An 18,504-nucleotide genomic window follows, 5' to 3' on the forward strand; every position below is an offset into this window, starting at 1 on the left:
ATGATATCTTTACTAAGTATGAGTTGCCAAATAGTCAGTGTGACTGCTTACATACGTTGAATTTCTGTATATTTTTACTAAGTTGCAACAGTTAGATAATTACAAGTTACCCTTACATTCTGTGGGATGTAGTCGAAGAACATCTCAGAGTAGGTCATCAAAAGATGCAAATCAGCTGAGCACCCCACTTTCAAAAACATTGTAAGATATTTGAGGGAAATCGCCTCTGGCCCGTTTATTCACTGAAGAATTAATTATGTGCAGTAGTATAAATGAAGGTCCGTATAATTCGCCCACTTTTGGAAAATCATTATCGTTGAAAGTAGATGGTGGGTTCAATGCCGTATCTATCAATCCCTCTGGTAGGGATATTGTTTTGGCCAGTCGGCAAGGTCTTTATATTATCGACCTGGATGATCCGTTTACACCTCCAAGGTGGTTGCATCATATTACGCCCTGGCAAGTTGCTGATGTACAATGGTCGCCACATCCCGCAAAACCATATTGGATAGTCTCGACATCGAATCAAAAGGCAATCATATGGAACTTAGCAAAATCTTCATCAAATGCCATTGAGTTTGTACTTCATGGGCACTCAAGAGCAATTACAGATATAAACTTCAATCCGCAACATCCGGATGTTTTAGCTACCTGTTCAGTCGATACGTATGTACATGCTTGGGATATGAGAAGTCCACATAGACCATTTTATTCGACAAGTTCATGGAGATCTGCTGCTTCTCAAGTGAAGTGGAATTACAAGGATCCTAACGTCTTGGCATCTTCACATGGAAATGATATATTTGTGTGGGATTTGAGAAAAGGCTCCACTCCCCTCTGTTCTTTGAAAGGCCATGTAAGCTCCGTAAATAGCATAGATTTTAACCGGTTCAAATATTCTGAAATTATGTCGAGTTCGAACGATGGGACGGTGAAGTTTTGGGATTATTCAAAAAGTACGACAGAATCAAAGAGAACTGTAACAACAAATTTTCCAATCTGGAGAGGACGTTACCTTCCTTTTGGAGAAGGTTATTGTATTATGCCAATGGTTGGAGGCAATAACGCAGTTTATCTGATTAATCTATGCGACGATGATGACAGTGAACAAAATAAGAAGACGAAACTCCAGCCAATATATGCATTTAAAGGGCATAGTGACCGAGTAATTGACTTTCTTTGGAGATCAAGACATACGTGCGATGGGGATTACGACGATCGTGAATTTCAATTGGTTACTTGGTCCAAAGACTGCGATTTAAAACTATGGCCAATTTCTGATAGTATTTATGGGAAAGTTAACTTTGACAGAGGCAAGAGACTTGAGGAGAAACTACCAGATTATGATTATTGCTCATACAATAAGGAACCTGAAAATAGGGAAAATGTTCAAAAGAATGAGTTTAGGCGTTTACGAGAAAACTTTGTGACAACTTCTGGATTGAAGAAAAACAAGACAAACCACATAACATGGCTCTCAGGAATTAGAATGAATAGCGCAACTTCACAAGAGGATTTATTCAATGAGACAAAAATCCAAAATTTAGGAGAGGAAGTAAGCGCCATTGGTCACAAGTTCCCAAAAGTCGTTTTTGAAAAGATATCCGTGTCCACAAGGGAATTGTGCCTGACGCTTAATGGCCCCTGGTCAGAGGAAAATCCTGATGATTATATATTCTTACGAATAAGTATTAATTTCCCTCTCAACTATCCAAACAAAGGGGACCCCCCCAAATTCACAATTGAAGAGAATTCAAATTTAACCATGAGTAAGAGACAAGAAATACTTTCCAATTTAGCAACAATTGGTCAAAAGTATACTGACTCAAATCTTTACTGCCTGGAGCCATGTATACGATTTGTTTTAGGTGAGAAGGTTAGCCTGGAGGACATCGAAGAAGGGCAAGAACCCTTATTAAATTTTGATATTGCAGATCACATAGATTTTGAAGAATTATCGTCACTGGATAGTTCATATTCCGATTCTCAAAACCCGGAAAACCTTTCTTCGCAATCAGATATAGAGTCATACAAGGAAGCACTGGTATTCCCAGATACTTCGAATCAAGGTTTGGATTTTGGAAGAAATTTAGCTCTTGATACGACACCTGTTCCAAATGGGTGTGGATCTTGTTGGACTGCAACAGGTGAACTCTTCTGCTTCTTTGCAAATGAGAAAAAACCCGAGAAAAAGCAAAATGCAATAATTAAACTCTCTCAAAAAGAAGCAGGGGTAGAGAAGCATCCTTTTAAAATTGAGCCTCAAGTTTTATATGATAAGGAAGTTGACAGCAGTGTAATCACCGCTGCTGATGAATTGAAAGCTCGCCCTAAGCGGTACGTGGACACCTTGGGGCTGGGAGGCGGTACTAATGGGGATTCAAGAACATACTTTGACGACGAGACATCTTCCGACGATTCATTTGATAGTGTCGCGGACGATTGGGACGATATATTGAGAAATGATATAATAGTGAGAACAAAAATTCCAATACTAAGAGGTAATTTTAAAGCTTTCAGCTCAGTACATTCGGAATCCGGGAAAACAGTAGAATCTACCAAAAAAAATAAGAATTTAGTGATTTCCAAAAATTTCAGCAGTTTATTAAGCGACCGCAAAGAACTAGCATTAGAATACTTATTTATGGATGCCACACCGGAAGGATTTGCTAGAAATAACGCTTTGGTGGCAGAAAAGTTTGACCTTGATGAAATTAGTCATTGTTGGCAAATATTATCTGATATGTTGATAGACCAAAGTGATTACGATCCTTATACTACTATATGGAATAACCATCCCATGGGGATAAAGTGGTTCATAAAGGAAGCGATTGTCTACTTTGAGAGGCAACAAAATTTACAGATGCTGGCCATGTTATGCTGTGTCATATTAAGCGCCAGGAGAAAAAAGATTCCAGCCAGATATTATGGGCAAGAATTAGAGAATATGGAAGGAACCATTGTGTTTAATGACAACGAAAGTCAAAACACATCATTTTGGAAAGGATCTGATGCTTTTTCCACCAGGTCTAGGAGTAGCACTGTTACACCAAATTTTTATGGTAATCATTTGAGAGGAAAAAACATTCATGGAGGAGACAACTCCTCAATAAGGTCCGACGACCACCACGCTAGGTTAAGGACGCACAACACTCTTAATGGTAGTAGTAAATTTACGGAGCCGGCCCAAAAGCAGGGCAGCCGTGCCATTTCATCCAGCCCTTTTCATAGTAGAATGCCTGACATCAAAGTCGAGCTTTTACATGACGATATTATAGAAGCTTATGAACAAGAAGACCTCTTACATTTAGAGGTATCAGACATACCAAAGTTCCAAACTTATATTTATCAATATTCAAAGTTACTTTTTAGATGGGGACTGCCTTTAGAAAGGGTCAAAATTCTAAAAGTTAGTACTGATTTCAGAAGTTCTTATAGTTCCCAAGGCATCCCCCCTAACAATAACAAGAAAAGTCCTTACAATGGTGTACTTACGCACTGGATCGAGAACAACGAGTTTGGAGAAGAAAAATTCCTAGCCCGAAATTGTAATTACTGTGATTTAAGAGTGACAAGAAGTAGCTTCATATGTGGAAATTGTCAACATGTTTTACACTCTTCGTGCGCGAGGATATGGTGGGAGATTGGTGATGAGTGCCCATCTGGATGTGGGTGCAATTGTCCGGAAATGTTCGATGCCTAAAAGCTTAACTATCACGTACATTTTCTGCATATTTCAAAGAACCTTGGATGTATATGAAAAAAAGTTCACAGGATATATGGCTTAATAAGTAGTTTATTTACGATTTTTTAATCCAGTAGAGGCATGATAGAAGACGACAACGGAATCATTGAGCGTTGGAGGCATTTTTACAATGGCTCAGTAATCACGAATAAAAGTAGGTGGAAGTTGAAATCTATTATTACATATTAAAAACTTCAGAAATACTTGAGGCTATATATTGTTGTACACTTAACCAATCGTATAACGGAGCATTGGAACAAGAAAGCTGAGTAGAAAACAGGTTACGAAAGTTGTTTGTTGGCTCATTTGTTCAAAGTCATTAACGAAGCGATAAAAGTAATAATTAATCTTGCACGAACTTCGTTGATATCTTCTGGCACCAACCAAATCAAAGCACCCAACTTTCTAGCAATAGAAATAGCCAATCTTGCGTTTGCGTACCTTTCTTCCTCGGTGTTACCAGGGGTGACTAGATCATAATCAACATAGCCCGGCGCGATACCATTCAGAACATCCAATAAGAAGTGGGCGTTTGATAAAGCTTGGTCCTTAAATGATCTAATGGTAGAGTTTTTACCACCTTTAGTTACCTGGTCTTGGGCCCACTTTAATATTTGAGAATCACTCATGTCTCTACCACTTGAGGATAATGTCTTCATGGTTATCGAAATATTTCTACGCATCAATTGCCACACTAACCCTAAGGTCAGTAATTTGTTACCATCTACAATATCAGATCCTTCGATACCAACCAAAGAAAATCCTTTGGCTCTGCCCAAGTCGACTGCATAGTTGGTGTTTTCTAAGGCTTTGAATCTGGATATCTCTGCACCCGAGGCCGGTCTTTTGTTGACATGTTTAAAATCAACAGCACCGGGCATCACCTTTTCGTAAGCTTGCAATAATATCAAACCATCCTTCAAATCATCAAACAGCGAAATGACAGGTGGATCAACGTCAAGAGAGTTCAACCATAAGGTAAAGACTCTTGCCTCTCTCTCACCTTCGGCGTCAAATTCTTCAATTTCAGGCTTTTCCTCTTCCTGAATAGGCTCTAATCCAGGATGTGTATTGAATAGATGTGCCACGAAAGCCAGGTTTAATTTAGGGTTCCCCGCAACTAATGAACTTGGGGTTAAATACTTTCTACAATCTAGCTTTTCAGCATTTTGTAAAACTTGCTCAGCTCTCTCCATTAAATCTGTGGTTTGTAATGGTGCCTTAGAACACAAGGCGGGGTCCAACTGGTTCAACAAGATAGTATAGTTTTCACCATCAGACACGTCTTTTGAAAAATTGGTAACCCTTCTGTTCCAGTTTGCTTGCTTCAAATGGTAGTTAAACCAACGTAGTAGAATTTGCTCCGGAGGCAACCTCAAAAATTGCTCCAACGTTTCATCATCCTCCAATAGACGGTATAACTCAGGATGCAGCTTAATATCAATTTTACTTAACAAACCTCTCCTAATAATTTGCCAAATCAAACCCAGGATCAAATGCTCTCTACCTTCAATAATGTCCTCGGAATGAACATTAACAACGACACAACCAATGGCTTTTGCAGAATTAATAACAATATTAGCATTTTCACTAGCCTGAAAATTATTCAATTCCTTACCCTTCTTAGGCCAATTCAAAACTCTTGTATCGATAGTATCAGGAACAGAGTCGTTGATCAACTTAGATAGCACCAACCCATCCCTACATTCATCAAATAATTGGAAAGTATCAGTAGGAAATGGAAGCAAATCACCTATATCTTGGTCTCCCGCCAAGACGCTATTGATATGTTTAGTAAATTCACGTCTTTCTTCTTCATTGATGGTATGTGTAGTACCTGTTTGGGAGCCAGCAACAATAATCTTGGCTTGAGTACCCTTACCCTTGTGCTGTAGTCCTGTGGCAGCAGTGGAAACAATAGGGGTTGAGTTAGGTGCTACGTTGAAAGTGGTCTGTGGAGCAGCTCCTGTTTTAGATTCTCTTAATTTTGCAACCAACCCGACGTAATCGTCCAGTTCAACACGGCCTGACGCATCCACACCCACATGCTTCAGGGTTTCTCTTGCTTCGTCATAAGTAGCATCACCATCTTTGGACACCGCTTCTAGAGCTTGCTGTTTTTCAACCCATCCTTTATCATCTAAGTCAATGGCTCTGAACTTTTCAATTGTGGAAAAAAGATCCTCTTGAGTCAAAATTGGAAATTTTCTCTAATCGCAGAAGAGTTTGTTAGTATATGAAACGTTTATTACAACCTAAAAGGTAGAAAAAACTTTTTCACTGTGCTCAGCAGTGTGGGAATTCGAGAAAGGCATACATACTTGTAATTTGACAATATTCATTGTGTTTTGGTGTACTCCTTAGGGCTAATATATCAGCTTCTTCTCTGATAATTTTAGTGTAAAGAGCTTTCTTGTTCTCCTGAAATAACCAAAATTTATATCGATAAATCTTCATTATAAACTTCGCCCCGTACTTTTGATATTTTTCCGCCTCCCGAGGAGTGCTTTTTCACATGAAGGCCATCGGGAACAAGAAGAAAAGCCGTTCACGTAAGAAAATAGGACCCTATATCCGGTCAGGATCACTCAAGCTGTATGTAAATGTAATATAGACAAAGCACCTTTAACTGCTAAGAATTAATTATAGTGTCGGAAATATAACATAACTTGCTTACTTCCTGTGTAAAAAATGTGAGAAGGGATATGATTACTTATGTTTCGGTATTTCCGTGAGTTGAAGTTCGATATTGGATAATCTTGATTCAATCTCTCGCTGTCTTCTCAACATTTGTAGTAGCAAGTCCTTTATTTCTTTAAGTTCCACGGTTTCTTCAGTCACTATATTATCAGGTAGTTTAAATTTTACACTTTTCTGGAAACTAGCTTTGTGTATCTTACCTTCGTTCGCCAGCATGGAATTCAGTTTAGTGTTCGATTTAGTAAGGGATTCTATGCCATTTCCCACGTCTTCCTCTTCTTTCTTGAGTTCAACTAATAAATTCTTCCCTTTCAATTTAGCTCGAGGAAGGTCATTCTCAAATGGGGCGTCCTTGAGCTCAGTATTAGAACAGAGGTCAGTGTTGCTTTTGGCATCCGATGGGAGAATATGTTGCTGCTGTTGCTGCTGTATCCTTTCAGGTGACATGAGTCCATTCTTAAACCGGGCCCGTATTCTCGTTAACGAACCATCACCCCCGATTTTATTTTCATTACTGAATGTCAGTTTGGTTGGTGATGTAGGGAATATTATATTAGTTATATGATCTGAGTTTTGGATCTTCACATTTTTATTCGAATTTTTGAACTGAGGCCTATCCAGGCTTTGAGTTTCCTTAGAGACATAGCCCTTCAGACATTCCGGCGACATAATCCTTCTTGGTGTTACTTGTATACTATGCTTCATTCCATCTGTCTTGTTAGGTGATATCCTCATAGGTGGTTTCAAAAACTCTTTTTGGCTTGTCGTCCTCAAAGGGGACATACTCAATCTCACAAAGACATTGTCCTTGTCACTTGGTATATTATTTCGACCAATCGTATTCCCTATGTCACGTAAACTCCTGCGGTTGCTTTTATTGCTCATAATTTGTTTTATTGAACTATGTCACATCACTGCAATCCAGTGAGAACACTGAGAAAGCTCTAACTAGACTATACAATCCATTTGTTTTGATTTCCTCTTGTTGACAATTTGCAGTATTTAGAGTATATATCATTATGTACGTGTTATAACCGCCATGTCTCACAGTATCAACTAAATAGAGCTTCTGCGTCCACCAATTCATAAACAGAGTTGCTTTTATAGCCATTATTATAGAAGAGGGGAACCGCGCATCGTTGTAACTCGTCCACTTGTATTATTTTTGTAGGTATACCGTTGATGGTTAGATATTCTAAGTTCGGCAAACTTTGCTCAAAAACTTTAAATACGTCTTTTAGATAATGAAGGTATAAGTGGTACAAACTAATGGCATCTTCTCTAGTAATTTTATTCACTGTAATATTCTCAGTATTTTCTATGGTGCTTTGCAGATTTTCATTGAACTTTCGTACAAACGTTTCAATAGGTACAGAATCCCATCCCATCGCAGGTGATTCGTTGTCAATAATGTTTGTATAGGGCATGATCTTGTTCTCGAAAAACATTTGGTAAAAGAAATTATGGGCTTGGAACTTATTTGGGTTCTTTAAAAGTTTTGACCGGGTTTCAGGAAAGATTTTTTTTAGAATGACCTCGTGAATTGTATTTTTGCAAGTTGAACAAGGGCAGAAACCATCGAAATTCAAGCGAGTTAGTGGGTTATCTGTCATGGGAAAAAAAAGCCTGTGATTTAGTTGGCAGTGTATGTCAAAACGCTGTAATTTTTTGCCACACACTTGTTTAGATAAGAAGTTAATCAACGACACATCGAAGTCAAATTTACCCATGTAATCAAGTTTCAGTATCTTTAAATTGTGAAACACAGCCAAACAATTCATTAGAAAAAATTCGCTGTAAACCAATGACGCTAATGATAGTTTCTCAATGTTCGGAAATTTCCAAAATCCTTCTAGCCCCCATTTGACATATAACCTGTCAAAACCACCTTCTTCGCCAGAGGGAAAATCGTCGCGACTGTACCAAGACAAAATCTCTAGCTGCCTTAAGGTGGAAGCATCAAATATGTCGATGTATTCTAGCTCTTTTAAGAAGTCATCGGAAGCGTCGTACTCCGCAAGGTTAAGTGTGTCGGGTCGCAAATTTAATACCAATGCTTTGATCTTCATAGGAGACCCGGTATTTTTGAAGTACTTCAATGCGTTTATATGAATGGAAAGTTTTTCTAATCGAGATAGATCGCACTTCAAGAGCAACCGATCAATTTTATTCAAATAAGAACCGCTTACACTGTTATGGGTGGGCATTAACGTTGGTGGCGTTAATGTTAGAGTTTTTAATTGCTTTGATAAAGGTTCTAGCCCCTTGTTAACTGATGAGCGAACAAATTGATCGACAAATTTCAAATTGGATCCATACTCGGATAGCAATTTAAGTACATTTGTCATCACATCTTCATTTAAATGCCATGTACAACGTATTCGATTAATTAAGGGACATAATCTTTTCGGTGACTCTGCTAATGTTCTTTCGAAATAACTAAATTTCACTTTAGCTAGTCTTCTATTCGACATGTCGTTTTTAGTATTGGAATCATCTTCATCTATGTAGTGAAAGTTTAGGACAGACCAATAACAGGTTCCAAATGAGTTATCATAGTCACCATTGATGTGATAGGTTTCATTAAGAAATAAATTCTGGTAGATGAAAGGTATAATTGATTCATAGGATCTTTTGCATACATATGTTAACGAAATTTTATCTTCCTGCGGAATTCTCCAGGCAATTTGTTTAAAAATCTCATAAGGTAACTTATCAAACATTTTTCGGGCCCTTTCAAATTGGCAGTAGGGTTATTTTTATCTATTTTAAGACACCAAAGTTTCTTCTTTTTGCACACATTATCCTACTATTTTCTCTACGTTACTTTATCTCTGGTTTTAAGAGGTGTCTGTATCCTAATTCCCGAAGTCGATTTTTTTCTTACATATTAACTGATAAATAACAAGAGAAAAGAGACAAGAGCCTACAAAAAGTAAGAAAAGAAGCTACTACAGGAATGTGAGTTACAATGGGTTTCCGTTATACTTCAAGTACTATAATGGCATATAAAAAATACAACGGAGAGCATACATATACTTAAAAGCTTGGCAGAAGAGTAATTTTATCAAGCTAATCCTACAGATATTCATATCCCTTGTAGTATTCCTTAGTTCCGTTAAATGCTATAGCTTTAATAGCTATCAGCATAATATTGCCATCTTTCACGGCCAGTTTCCAGAGAGACTTTCTTAAGTAAAGCTTTAAACCAGAACAAAATCTAAGGTCAAGTGGATCAGACACGTCAATGACCCTGTCATTGAATTTATTTTTATCAGTTAGCAAAGTTTGAACTTGAGAAATCTTAATGCCGTTTATGTCCAAATCACAGAGATATATGCATGCTGGAAGTAAATAATGAGTTTCAATTTTCGTCTGCGTACTATCGGATGGGAACCGATACTGGTAATTTTTCAACTTAGGCGCACCAGAGGGTGTATTTGGCAAATGACTTCCAAATAAGGCCTCAAACTTATAGGCGGATTCTCCAGTTATGTCTACATGGATACTTTGGCTTTCCTTATTGAGGATTATCGTACAATCAGTCGAATTTATTTGAAATATCAACTCTCTCGGATGCTTATCTAAAAAAGGTCTCTTATAACAAAGCATATTCCAGGAATCGTTATATTTTTCAGTCATGTCAAGTTTAATCTTTTTATTTGCTGGCTGTTCACGGGTTTTTGATAGCGAGTCGCATTCATTTATGCTACAGAAATCGTCTTCAAAGTAGGGCGAGGTTGAAAATGCAGAAGAAGCTGGAAAAGTGATGCCTTTTTTTGACAAATCCTTCAATAGGAGGCAAATCTCTTCTTTCCTTGTTATTGGGTTATAGCTAATATGAGATTTGATTAGCCGCTGTTCGAGATTTAAAAGCCTGTAATAACGGCACTCTTTTATCAAGGCATTTCTTTTATTATCATCTAGATCGATGGATGCTCCTCCCAGTAACGTCAGCAAATCTTTGAAGTACTCAGAAGATCTTGGAATGTAAGGAGCAGAATGAGATGGAGGCCTTAATAGTTTTTTAGATATTATCAGCTCTTCCACATCGATATAAACTGTAGCCGCATATATTTCGAAATAATTTGGGGAATCTCCTTCTCTTCTAAATAAATTTTTCGCTATCTTGAATGATTGTCCACCAATGTTGGTAAAATAATAGTCCGTTTCTTTCAGTAAAGATCGCAATCGCGGTAAATTGTAGTACATCGCATCTGCGAAAAGCATGGTATATTGTACTTCATCCTTAATCTCAATTATATATCCTTGCAAATGTTGATAGATCCATTCAAAAACTTCGGCTGATCTGTCTATGAATAGAACCTCATTTTTATTAGATTCCATGGTATCGTTATTACTGTCATCGTTATTGGAAGGAGAGCGCTTCTTAGAAAAATATTCGGTGAAGAAACTAGGACCATCCGAGCTTAAAGAAGCACCGCTGATTTTGAATAATGATTTCCCCACCTGAATCTTATACATTTTCTCGTGTGGGAGTATTTGAGGAATATTCGGATCGAAATATTCTTGTGACAAAGTTGCTACTGTTGGAGAATTTGACATTTTCTATATGATTATATTGGGAACTTTCTTTGTTGGTAATATTTACGAGTGCCACAGACCGGTCTTTAATTCGCTATCTTTCGTTAGATTATGGTATATAACATTCACACATAAGATATACATTTTTTTCACTGCTCAGACTATTCAATTTTATTCGAGAGGAGAATCCATTAGAATTTTGACTTAGTAAGCAATTGCGGCTTACATGATTTTCCAAGAAGTTCAGTCGCCCGTGCAACAAAGACAAAAGCAAGCTAAGAAAAATGCCAGCTCAGTGGTCCGGATAAAATCTTAAAAGGATACGTTTGTAAAAGAAGCAATGATAAGCCGGCCAGATCGTAATAATGAATCACTAATATAAAACTATTATATTTCAGAAAAGAGGAAACCGAGATAGACTCATCGTCCGCTTATTATGTAAGATATTGAATCCATGTTCTTGATTAGCGTAAACCGACTGGGCAAACAAAAAAACATTATTTTTGAATTAACGAACCTTAAACAACCTATATTAAGATATATGATAAAAATACAATGCAACCAGTATATATAAAAAAAGTTTAGTTGCGTGTAACCTAAGAGATATTAACTTTATATTAATATTATTATAATAAACATTTAGTTATGGAGTGTTGCCTCCTAGAATTAGAATAAGAAATTACCAGAATATCTTATTAATTGAAATAAAACGATTTTGTGGAAGCTGTATTGACGGAAAAGTACTTAACCATTTTTCTAAAAATATATTAAAGAAAAGGTTGAGTAAATTACAACAATAAAGCGGCAGCACCAGCCAACAAAGCACCGGCAGCTGGCAAAGCCTTAACAGCGGCACCAGTGTAGGAGGTAACAGTTTGAGTGCTAGAACCTTGTTGGGTTGGCTTTTCAGTTGGCTTTTCGGTTGGCTTTTCAGTTGGAGCTGGAGAAGTGGTATTCTTTGGTGCTTCAGTGGTTGGCAATGGACACCAGGTGGTGTATTAAGTGATAACGTCATTTACGGTGACGGTAGCAGTGGAAACCAAAGCTGGGGAAACTGTTTCAGAACAAACGTGGTCCTCACAAGAAGTGATAGTGACCAAAGTGGTAGATTCTTCTGTGACAGTAGCAGTGGTAATGTTAGAAGCGGCGGAGGCAACAGCGGCAATAGCAGCGATAGAAGCGACGGTAGAGAATTGCATTTTTAATTTGTAGTTATTTTGAAGCGAACGAAAGAAGATGTTTGTTATCCTTGGTTTTTTATTCTATGAAAAAATTTTAAAAAAGAGAGTCTAGCAGAGAGAAGTCGATGAAGAACAACCACGATCCAGCAACGGTTTATATACTTCGAGAGATGACTAAACCATCCTATATGTTGTGGAAAGTGTACACAAAAAAATTGCAAAAAAAATAGTTAGAAAAAGAAAAGTGAGATAAGTACAAGGAAAAAAAAATAACAAACACCAGAAAAATTCCTGCGCGGTTTCTGTGAAGGGGCCGTTGATTCACCCTCTGCACTGGTCCCTGAAAGGGACTACCGACCATACGCGTAGCCCCTTTTCTCACTGGAAACCATCCGAACGCCGATGGAACACGCGTCTAAAAGTGAGCACGGACCGGACTCGCGGATTTAAAAGGGCTTCCCCACTGCAGCGTGTCCTGCAGCTCAAACCCAGCCATCAATTCGAAATAGGAAAACTCCTTCCTTTTTGAGCGATCGTGTTGTAGCAGCACTTCAAAACGGATGACTTTCTCCGCACTGAAACGCATGGGCAGTCCGGCAAGAGAAAACACCGCGTCGAAGCACGGTTATTCATGTTGGAGCAGTTCGCACCATGCTATTGTTTTGAAATGGCTGCCAAAAATATTCATGTTGCACGTTTCAATGCTTGACAGAAAGGCAATATGGCGGAGAACCAGTGTGAGTTGACCCCAACAAATGAAAAAAAAAAATATAATAAAAATAAAAATAAAAAAACAAACAAAAAGTAAGTCTCCTTCAAGGACAACTGAATAGGAAGTTTGAGCCGGTTTCCTATGCCTATAGCCTTGGATGAGTGAGGAGAAAACGTGCAGTTAATAAAATTAGCATACTTTAGGTTTTAGGATGAAACTTTTTCTCCCACAATCCTTATTTGTTATGACACCAGAGTGCCTAATTCAATCGAAAAACAGATAAGGGGAATTTCTGGAATTAGGGTGACAGAATGAGCTACGTAAAATTAACGGCAATGCGAAGGGCATCTTCATATTATTTTTCTCACCTTGCTGCTATTCTAATTGCATTTCCGTTATTAAGGTTTGCCCCTTCTCCGAAGGTAAGCTGCGGAATTTCCTGATAAGTGCATTACCCCGCATAAGGTTCCCCTTACGATACCAGAAAAGGAATCAGTGTCGATCGTATTTTCGGCATGTGGATTATCCTTGCACCTGTTCTCCGGAGAAATGTTGGTTTTTTTCTGTAAGGGGTATGTGGTGAGGAGGTAAGCCATTATCATCGTTGCCTTCATTATATCTTTTTATTGCTGGCCGATCTCTGATATTATGATGAATATTATGAAAAGTGTTCCTTTTTTCTTGCCTAAGTGACGTGACGTCTCCTTTCTAGGCAAGCTATGCAGCCAGTATCTCGTTGAAAATTAAAGTACTTTTCTTATTTACTTATTTATTTTATCCATCCTACGTACCAGATTGTGCGGGACAGGTTTTTATTAGTTTCACAGTTTAATTTTCATTGACCAAACCAGCCTCCATGCACAGTGAATAGAACAATGATTTGTTATCACTTAATAACTGGCCCGGAGAGTCAAACTCGGCTACTTTACCATTGTCCAACACTATGATTCTATCACTGTCCATTATCGTGTTCAGTCTATGCGCGATGGTCAAGATAGTTCTGTCCTTGAAAGCAGTACGAATCGTCTCTTGGACGACTTTATCTGTCTCCACGTCGACTGCGGCCGTGGCTTCATCAAGCACCAAAATCTTTGATGGAACCAACATTGCTCTTGCAAGACATAATAATTGTCTTTGTCCAACACTTAAGTTGCCACCACCTTCGGTTAGTTGGGCATCTAATCCGTCATTGCTCATTGATAGCACGTGTTCTTTCAAATGAGAAAGTTCCAATGCCCTCCAAATAGCTTCATCAGTGTATTGGTTAATGGGATCAATGTTCTCACGAACAGTGCCCTCAAAAACTTGAGAATCCTGAGGTATGATTGACAATTTATGTCTCAAATCATATAACCCAATCTCGTTGATGGCAATGTTGTCGATTACGATGTTTCCCTCGCTAGCCTCAATCATCCTGAATAATGCTAGCGTTAATGAGGATTTTCCCGCACCCGTTCTACCCACGATACCAACTTTTTCATTTGGTTTAATGTGTATATTAATGTGCTTCAGAACAAGATCAAGCTCCGGCCTATAACGAGTGGAATAATTATTAAACTTTATATCACCCTGGCTCGGCCATTCTTTGGGTGGTCTGTGGCCTTCAACTATTAAAGGTGCCTCGCTCTTCAAATCAGCATATTCCTTTATTCTTTCCACTGAAACAATATTCGTTTCAACTTCCACAGTCATTCTAACAATCCAATTTAACGTTTGAGTGATTTGTAAAGCATAGCTTAATGATAAACCCACCATACCTGCCGTTAATGTGCCTTGTTTTAGTCTAAAAACGGATAAAGTTGCAGCACCTAGAATGATAATTGAACCAATAAGTTCCAACCTATATGCTAGCCAACGGTTAGCATTGATAGAGGGATAGAACGCACTCATGTTATTATCAATGCGGCATTGATTAATGTGGGAAAACCTTTTCTGTTGAGAATAACCTCTAACCGTTGCAAGGCCACCCAAAGTCTCTTGGAAATGAGAGTAGATTGGAGACCTAGTAATAGAGTCTAAACGACGCAACTCCCTTGATGTTCTCAGGTAATACTGCTGGTAGTAGATGTAAAACACACTTAGTGGAATGATAATGAAGATAAATTGCCATGTCGTCGCACAGATAACCGTAATAGTGAATGTGACTTTCACTGCATTGACGAAAAACTGAGAAAATGTTCTTCCTAATAAAGCATCCACTTTGTATATGTCATTTGAGAATCTGTTTAGAATTCTACCGATTGGTGTTGTTTCAAAAAACGTCATTGGGGCTCTCAACACAGAGTTTGTCATCAAGTTGTGTAAATATTTGGAGGCATGAATGGTACAAAAAACCCAGAGAACGATTGTCTGGATTAATGTTGCCAGTGCTGAACCAATACCAAGTGCAAAATAAATGGCCAAGTAACGCGCGGCATTTGGATTAGATCCATAGCGGCTATTAACTTCAGACCAATGTTTCAACCAAACGTTACCCATAACAGAGAGGAACATCGATATAACAATAAACAATATGAATACACAAACGCTTTTCGGGTTGCAAGCTTTAGCGTACTCTAGGTAAATGTTCCACTTTACTTTTCCCTGTTCACGATGCTCTCTTTTAGCAATATTTTCATCGTCACCAAAATCGATGCTTCCCAAAGTTGCATCACTGGCCCTCCTTAAACTTATGGCGTCAGAGTTGCCAAAATCCAAATCATTTAATTTCTGCAGTTGTTCCAGCTCTCCTTCTACAGGTATACTACTTTCTCGAACTGAGCTTTCAGAGGAGTCACCGAATTCATTCGACTTACCGTTATTTTTTTTACCATAGTTGTTGAGCAATTTCCATAATGGCGAATCAGCGTCCTTCGTAATCTCATCATATGTACCCTGCTGTGTGATTTCTCCATTATCTAATAATGCAATAGAATCTGCGATGGATAACGCGCTCACCTTATTAGTGGCTAATACCTTCGTTTTTGTATGTAATAAACCATTTGGACCCAACACATGTTCGATCAAGTGCCTGGCAACGTGTTCATCAACAGCTGCCAAAGGATCATCAAGTAAATAAGTGTCAGCTCTCGCATAAACTGCTCTTGCTAAAGACAAACGAGCTTTTTGTCCTCCAGATAAGGAGATCCCTTTCTCGCCAACTAATGTCTTATCTCCATCCATCAAAATTGCAAGATCAATAGTTAACGCACAGGCCTTGATCGTTTTTTCGTAAAATTCCGCGTCGTATCTATGCCCAAATAAAATGTTTTCCTTTACAGTACCATTCATTATCCATGGAACTTGTGAAACATAAGCAACAGAACCATGAACGGTGGCGAAACCTTTAACCCTGAATAGATCACCTAACATGCATGACAATAGAGCTGTTTTACCACTGCCAACTTTACCAACAATACAGGTCAAATTTCCTTTTTTAGCTTGGAAATTAATATTCTTTAAGGCTACTTTGTATTCCGGTTTCCGTTGCCATAAAAAGGTAGCATCATCTCCAATGTTAATGGCTACATCGCCAATATTTTTTACTTTTGGTAAACGCTGAACCGAATCTGGTTGTAGCTCTTCATTGGTAAAGAATGTAAATAATCTACCAATAGAAACAGAAGCTTCGATAAAAGAATTTAAAACCATAGGAATAATCATTAGTGGGAATGAGAGCAGGTTGAACAGAGTCAAAGCAGGGAAAACTAAGTCAGTAGTCAATGCTCTATCCTCAGTATAAACAAATACAGCAAAGGTACAACATGAAACAAGGAATGGTACTATATTGAACTGAAAACTTGTCACAGCCATATAACATCCTAGTTTTGTAAGATTTTTTAACTCTTTGTTATTTCTTACTTCTTCTAGCTTTTCCCTATAAGGCTTCTCCCATGCATATAACTTCAAAGATTTAATATTGTTTAGTATTTCACTTATAACACGGGTCCTTTCATCTTTGTACTTCATCTGGGATTTTTGCAACTTCTTTTGTATCCTCATCAAAAATGAGTTCAATGGCATCATAATAACTAGTATAATCACGCCAACCCACATGGAATTTCCCAACAACTTATACAGAGAATATAAGCAAATAATGATTTGAAAAGGCCCTGACCATATTAAATTTAGCCATTGTGTTAAATCTTGTAATTTTTGAACATCCACACTCATGAGATTGACAATGTCACCGGTAGAGGAAAGTCCAGAAGCCTCATTAGATAGCACTAAGGATTTTTGATATATTAAAGCCGTTAGGGCGCTCTTAATATACATGCCTGTGTTGAAGACATTCAGGAAATATTGATGCAGGACAGATGTCTGAGTAAAGCCCACCAGAAACATAGCAAACGCAATCAAAAACCCTCTTACAATGGGTAATTTTTGTGGGTGGTTATTTTCAAACCCTTGAAGAGAAGAATGGTCATCCTGTCTCTCACTGTTATAGTCTGTGACGAACTTGATTAAAATCCTTAGTAGTTGTGGTTGAGTAAATGCTAGAACATCATGAATTGCTTTAAAGAATGCGGCTAAAAGCATTTTAGATCCAAAAGTTCTGCATATAGCCCATGATAATGAAGGATTTGATTTTTGCTTCAACTCATTTTCCCAGTTTTTCTCCAATTTTTGAGAGAGTTCTTCACTACTAAAGTTCCTCGGTAATTTATATAAATCTGCTTCCACTAAGTATTTTTCATAGCCAGTTTTCATCAAACCTGACATCCAAGAGAAGGTAATCCTGGAAAATATGTTTGCGCTATCGTATGGATTTGGTTTTCTTCTTGTTAAAGTTTGATGTATGTGTTGATGTGGCATTAGCGGCTTCTTTGGAAGAGCTTCAAGTAACAGGATACTGGCACATGTTATTACTTGGAATAACGTTAGTATGAAACCCGTTTGTCCGGAATACCAAATGCCTTCGTAGGTGTGTCTAATTAGAATATTTATTAGTTTAGCAAAATTACCGAATGTTTCAAAAAGCCAATAGAATAAAAGTACCGTATTGGCTACAACTGATCTATCGTATTCTATCCAGTGTAAGGCTAAAGCAACAAATAAAGATAACATTGTAGAAGCATATTGACTTACAATGGTAAAGTTTTCCGCTTCTTCTTTAGAAATATTTAAAGACGCAAGTGAAACAAACGCTATCTCCAACAGAACTAGTGCCATCCTAGAGACAATAATCCAATTCCGCCTATATTTGATGCCAGAGTGTTTTTTCTTGCAAAGGTTAACTAAATCTCTGATACCGAAGGTTATCATGAAAATTGCTGATAGATTTAGGATCACACCGTCGATGAAGCATTGAGTAAAGTCACCGTAAAAGGATATAGGTCCAAACCCTTCAGGAGATCTACAGAGCTTGCAGGCCCATGAAACAAGATTACCAGCCATTTTCTTGTTCTTTACGGTAGTACGATACCCCTAATTTATTCTCAAACTGTTAATTGAAAAATTGTAGGTTGTAAACCAGCTTCCACATAGCAGATGATCACAAGAGGTTATCGCACCTTTTATAGCAGCTGCTAACTTTTTTCATCAATTTCGTAATTACTAAGCCGTAACCTTCCACCGCCCAAGCATCACACCAGGAGTTACATATTTTTGTATTATCATAAAGAAACACACGCCAAGATATC

At 38.0% G+C, this 18,504-nt stretch overlaps 6 protein-coding genes and 1 pseudogene across 7 annotated transcripts; 1 reads left to right on the forward strand and 6 right to left on the reverse strand.

The window, feature by feature from the left end:
• Positions 1-256: 256 nt before the first annotated feature.
• MTC5 (Mtc5p) lies at positions 257-3,703 on the forward strand (the record flags this gene model as incomplete). Its single annotated transcript, NM_001180436.3, has 1 exon — positions 257-3,703. The coding sequence occupies one exon, from the start codon at positions 257-259 to the stop codon at positions 3,701-3,703; it is 3,447 nt and encodes a 1,148-aa protein (NP_010413.3).
• Positions 3,704-4,047: 344 nt separating this feature from the next.
• On the reverse strand, positions 4,048-6,087 carry SAC6 (fimbrin; the record flags this gene model as incomplete). Its single annotated transcript, NM_001180437.3, has 2 exons — positions 4,048-5,955; positions 6,067-6,087. The coding sequence occupies 2 exons, from the start codon at positions 6,085-6,087 to the stop codon at positions 4,048-4,050; spliced, it is 1,929 nt and encodes a 642-aa protein (NP_010414.3).
• A 367-nt stretch (positions 6,088-6,454) lies between these two features.
• FIN1 (Fin1p) lies at positions 6,455-7,330 on the reverse strand (the record flags this gene model as incomplete). Its single annotated transcript, NM_001180438.1, has 1 exon — positions 6,455-7,330. One exon carries the CDS (start codon positions 7,328-7,330, stop codon positions 6,455-6,457), a length of 876 nt encoding a protein of 291 aa, NP_010415.1.
• Positions 7,331-7,497: 167 nt separating this feature from the next.
• On the reverse strand, positions 7,498-9,168 carry YDR131C (uncharacterized protein; the record flags this gene model as incomplete). The annotated part of the gene is made up of 1 exon (NM_001180439.1): positions 7,498-9,168. The coding sequence occupies one exon, from the start codon at positions 9,166-9,168 to the stop codon at positions 7,498-7,500; it is 1,671 nt and encodes a 556-aa protein (NP_010416.1).
• Positions 9,169-9,523: 355 nt separating this feature from the next.
• MRX16 (Mrx16p) lies at positions 9,524-11,011 on the reverse strand (the record flags this gene model as incomplete). Its single annotated transcript, NM_001180440.3, has 1 exon — positions 9,524-11,011. One exon carries the CDS (start codon positions 11,009-11,011, stop codon positions 9,524-9,526), a length of 1,488 nt encoding a protein of 495 aa, NP_010417.3.
• Positions 11,012-11,778: 767 nt separating this feature from the next.
• CCW22 lies at positions 11,779-12,189 on the reverse strand (annotated as a pseudogene). Its single transcript has one exon. A coding segment is annotated over exon 1 (411 nt).
• A 1,522-nt stretch (positions 12,190-13,711) lies between these two features.
• Positions 13,712-18,259, reverse strand: YCF1 (ATP-binding cassette glutathione S-conjugate transporter YCF1; the record flags this gene model as incomplete). Its single annotated transcript, NM_001180442.3, has 1 exon — positions 13,712-18,259. The coding sequence occupies one exon, from the start codon at positions 18,257-18,259 to the stop codon at positions 13,712-13,714; it is 4,548 nt and encodes a 1,515-aa protein (NP_010419.3).
• Between the last annotated feature and the right edge of the window lie 245 nt (positions 18,260-18,504).

This window comes from Saccharomyces cerevisiae, chromosome IV (assembly GCF_000146045.2).
Source record: "Saccharomyces cerevisiae S288C chromosome IV, complete sequence".
Classification (NCBI taxonomy): domain Eukaryota; kingdom Fungi; phylum Ascomycota; class Saccharomycetes; order Saccharomycetales; family Saccharomycetaceae; genus Saccharomyces; species Saccharomyces cerevisiae.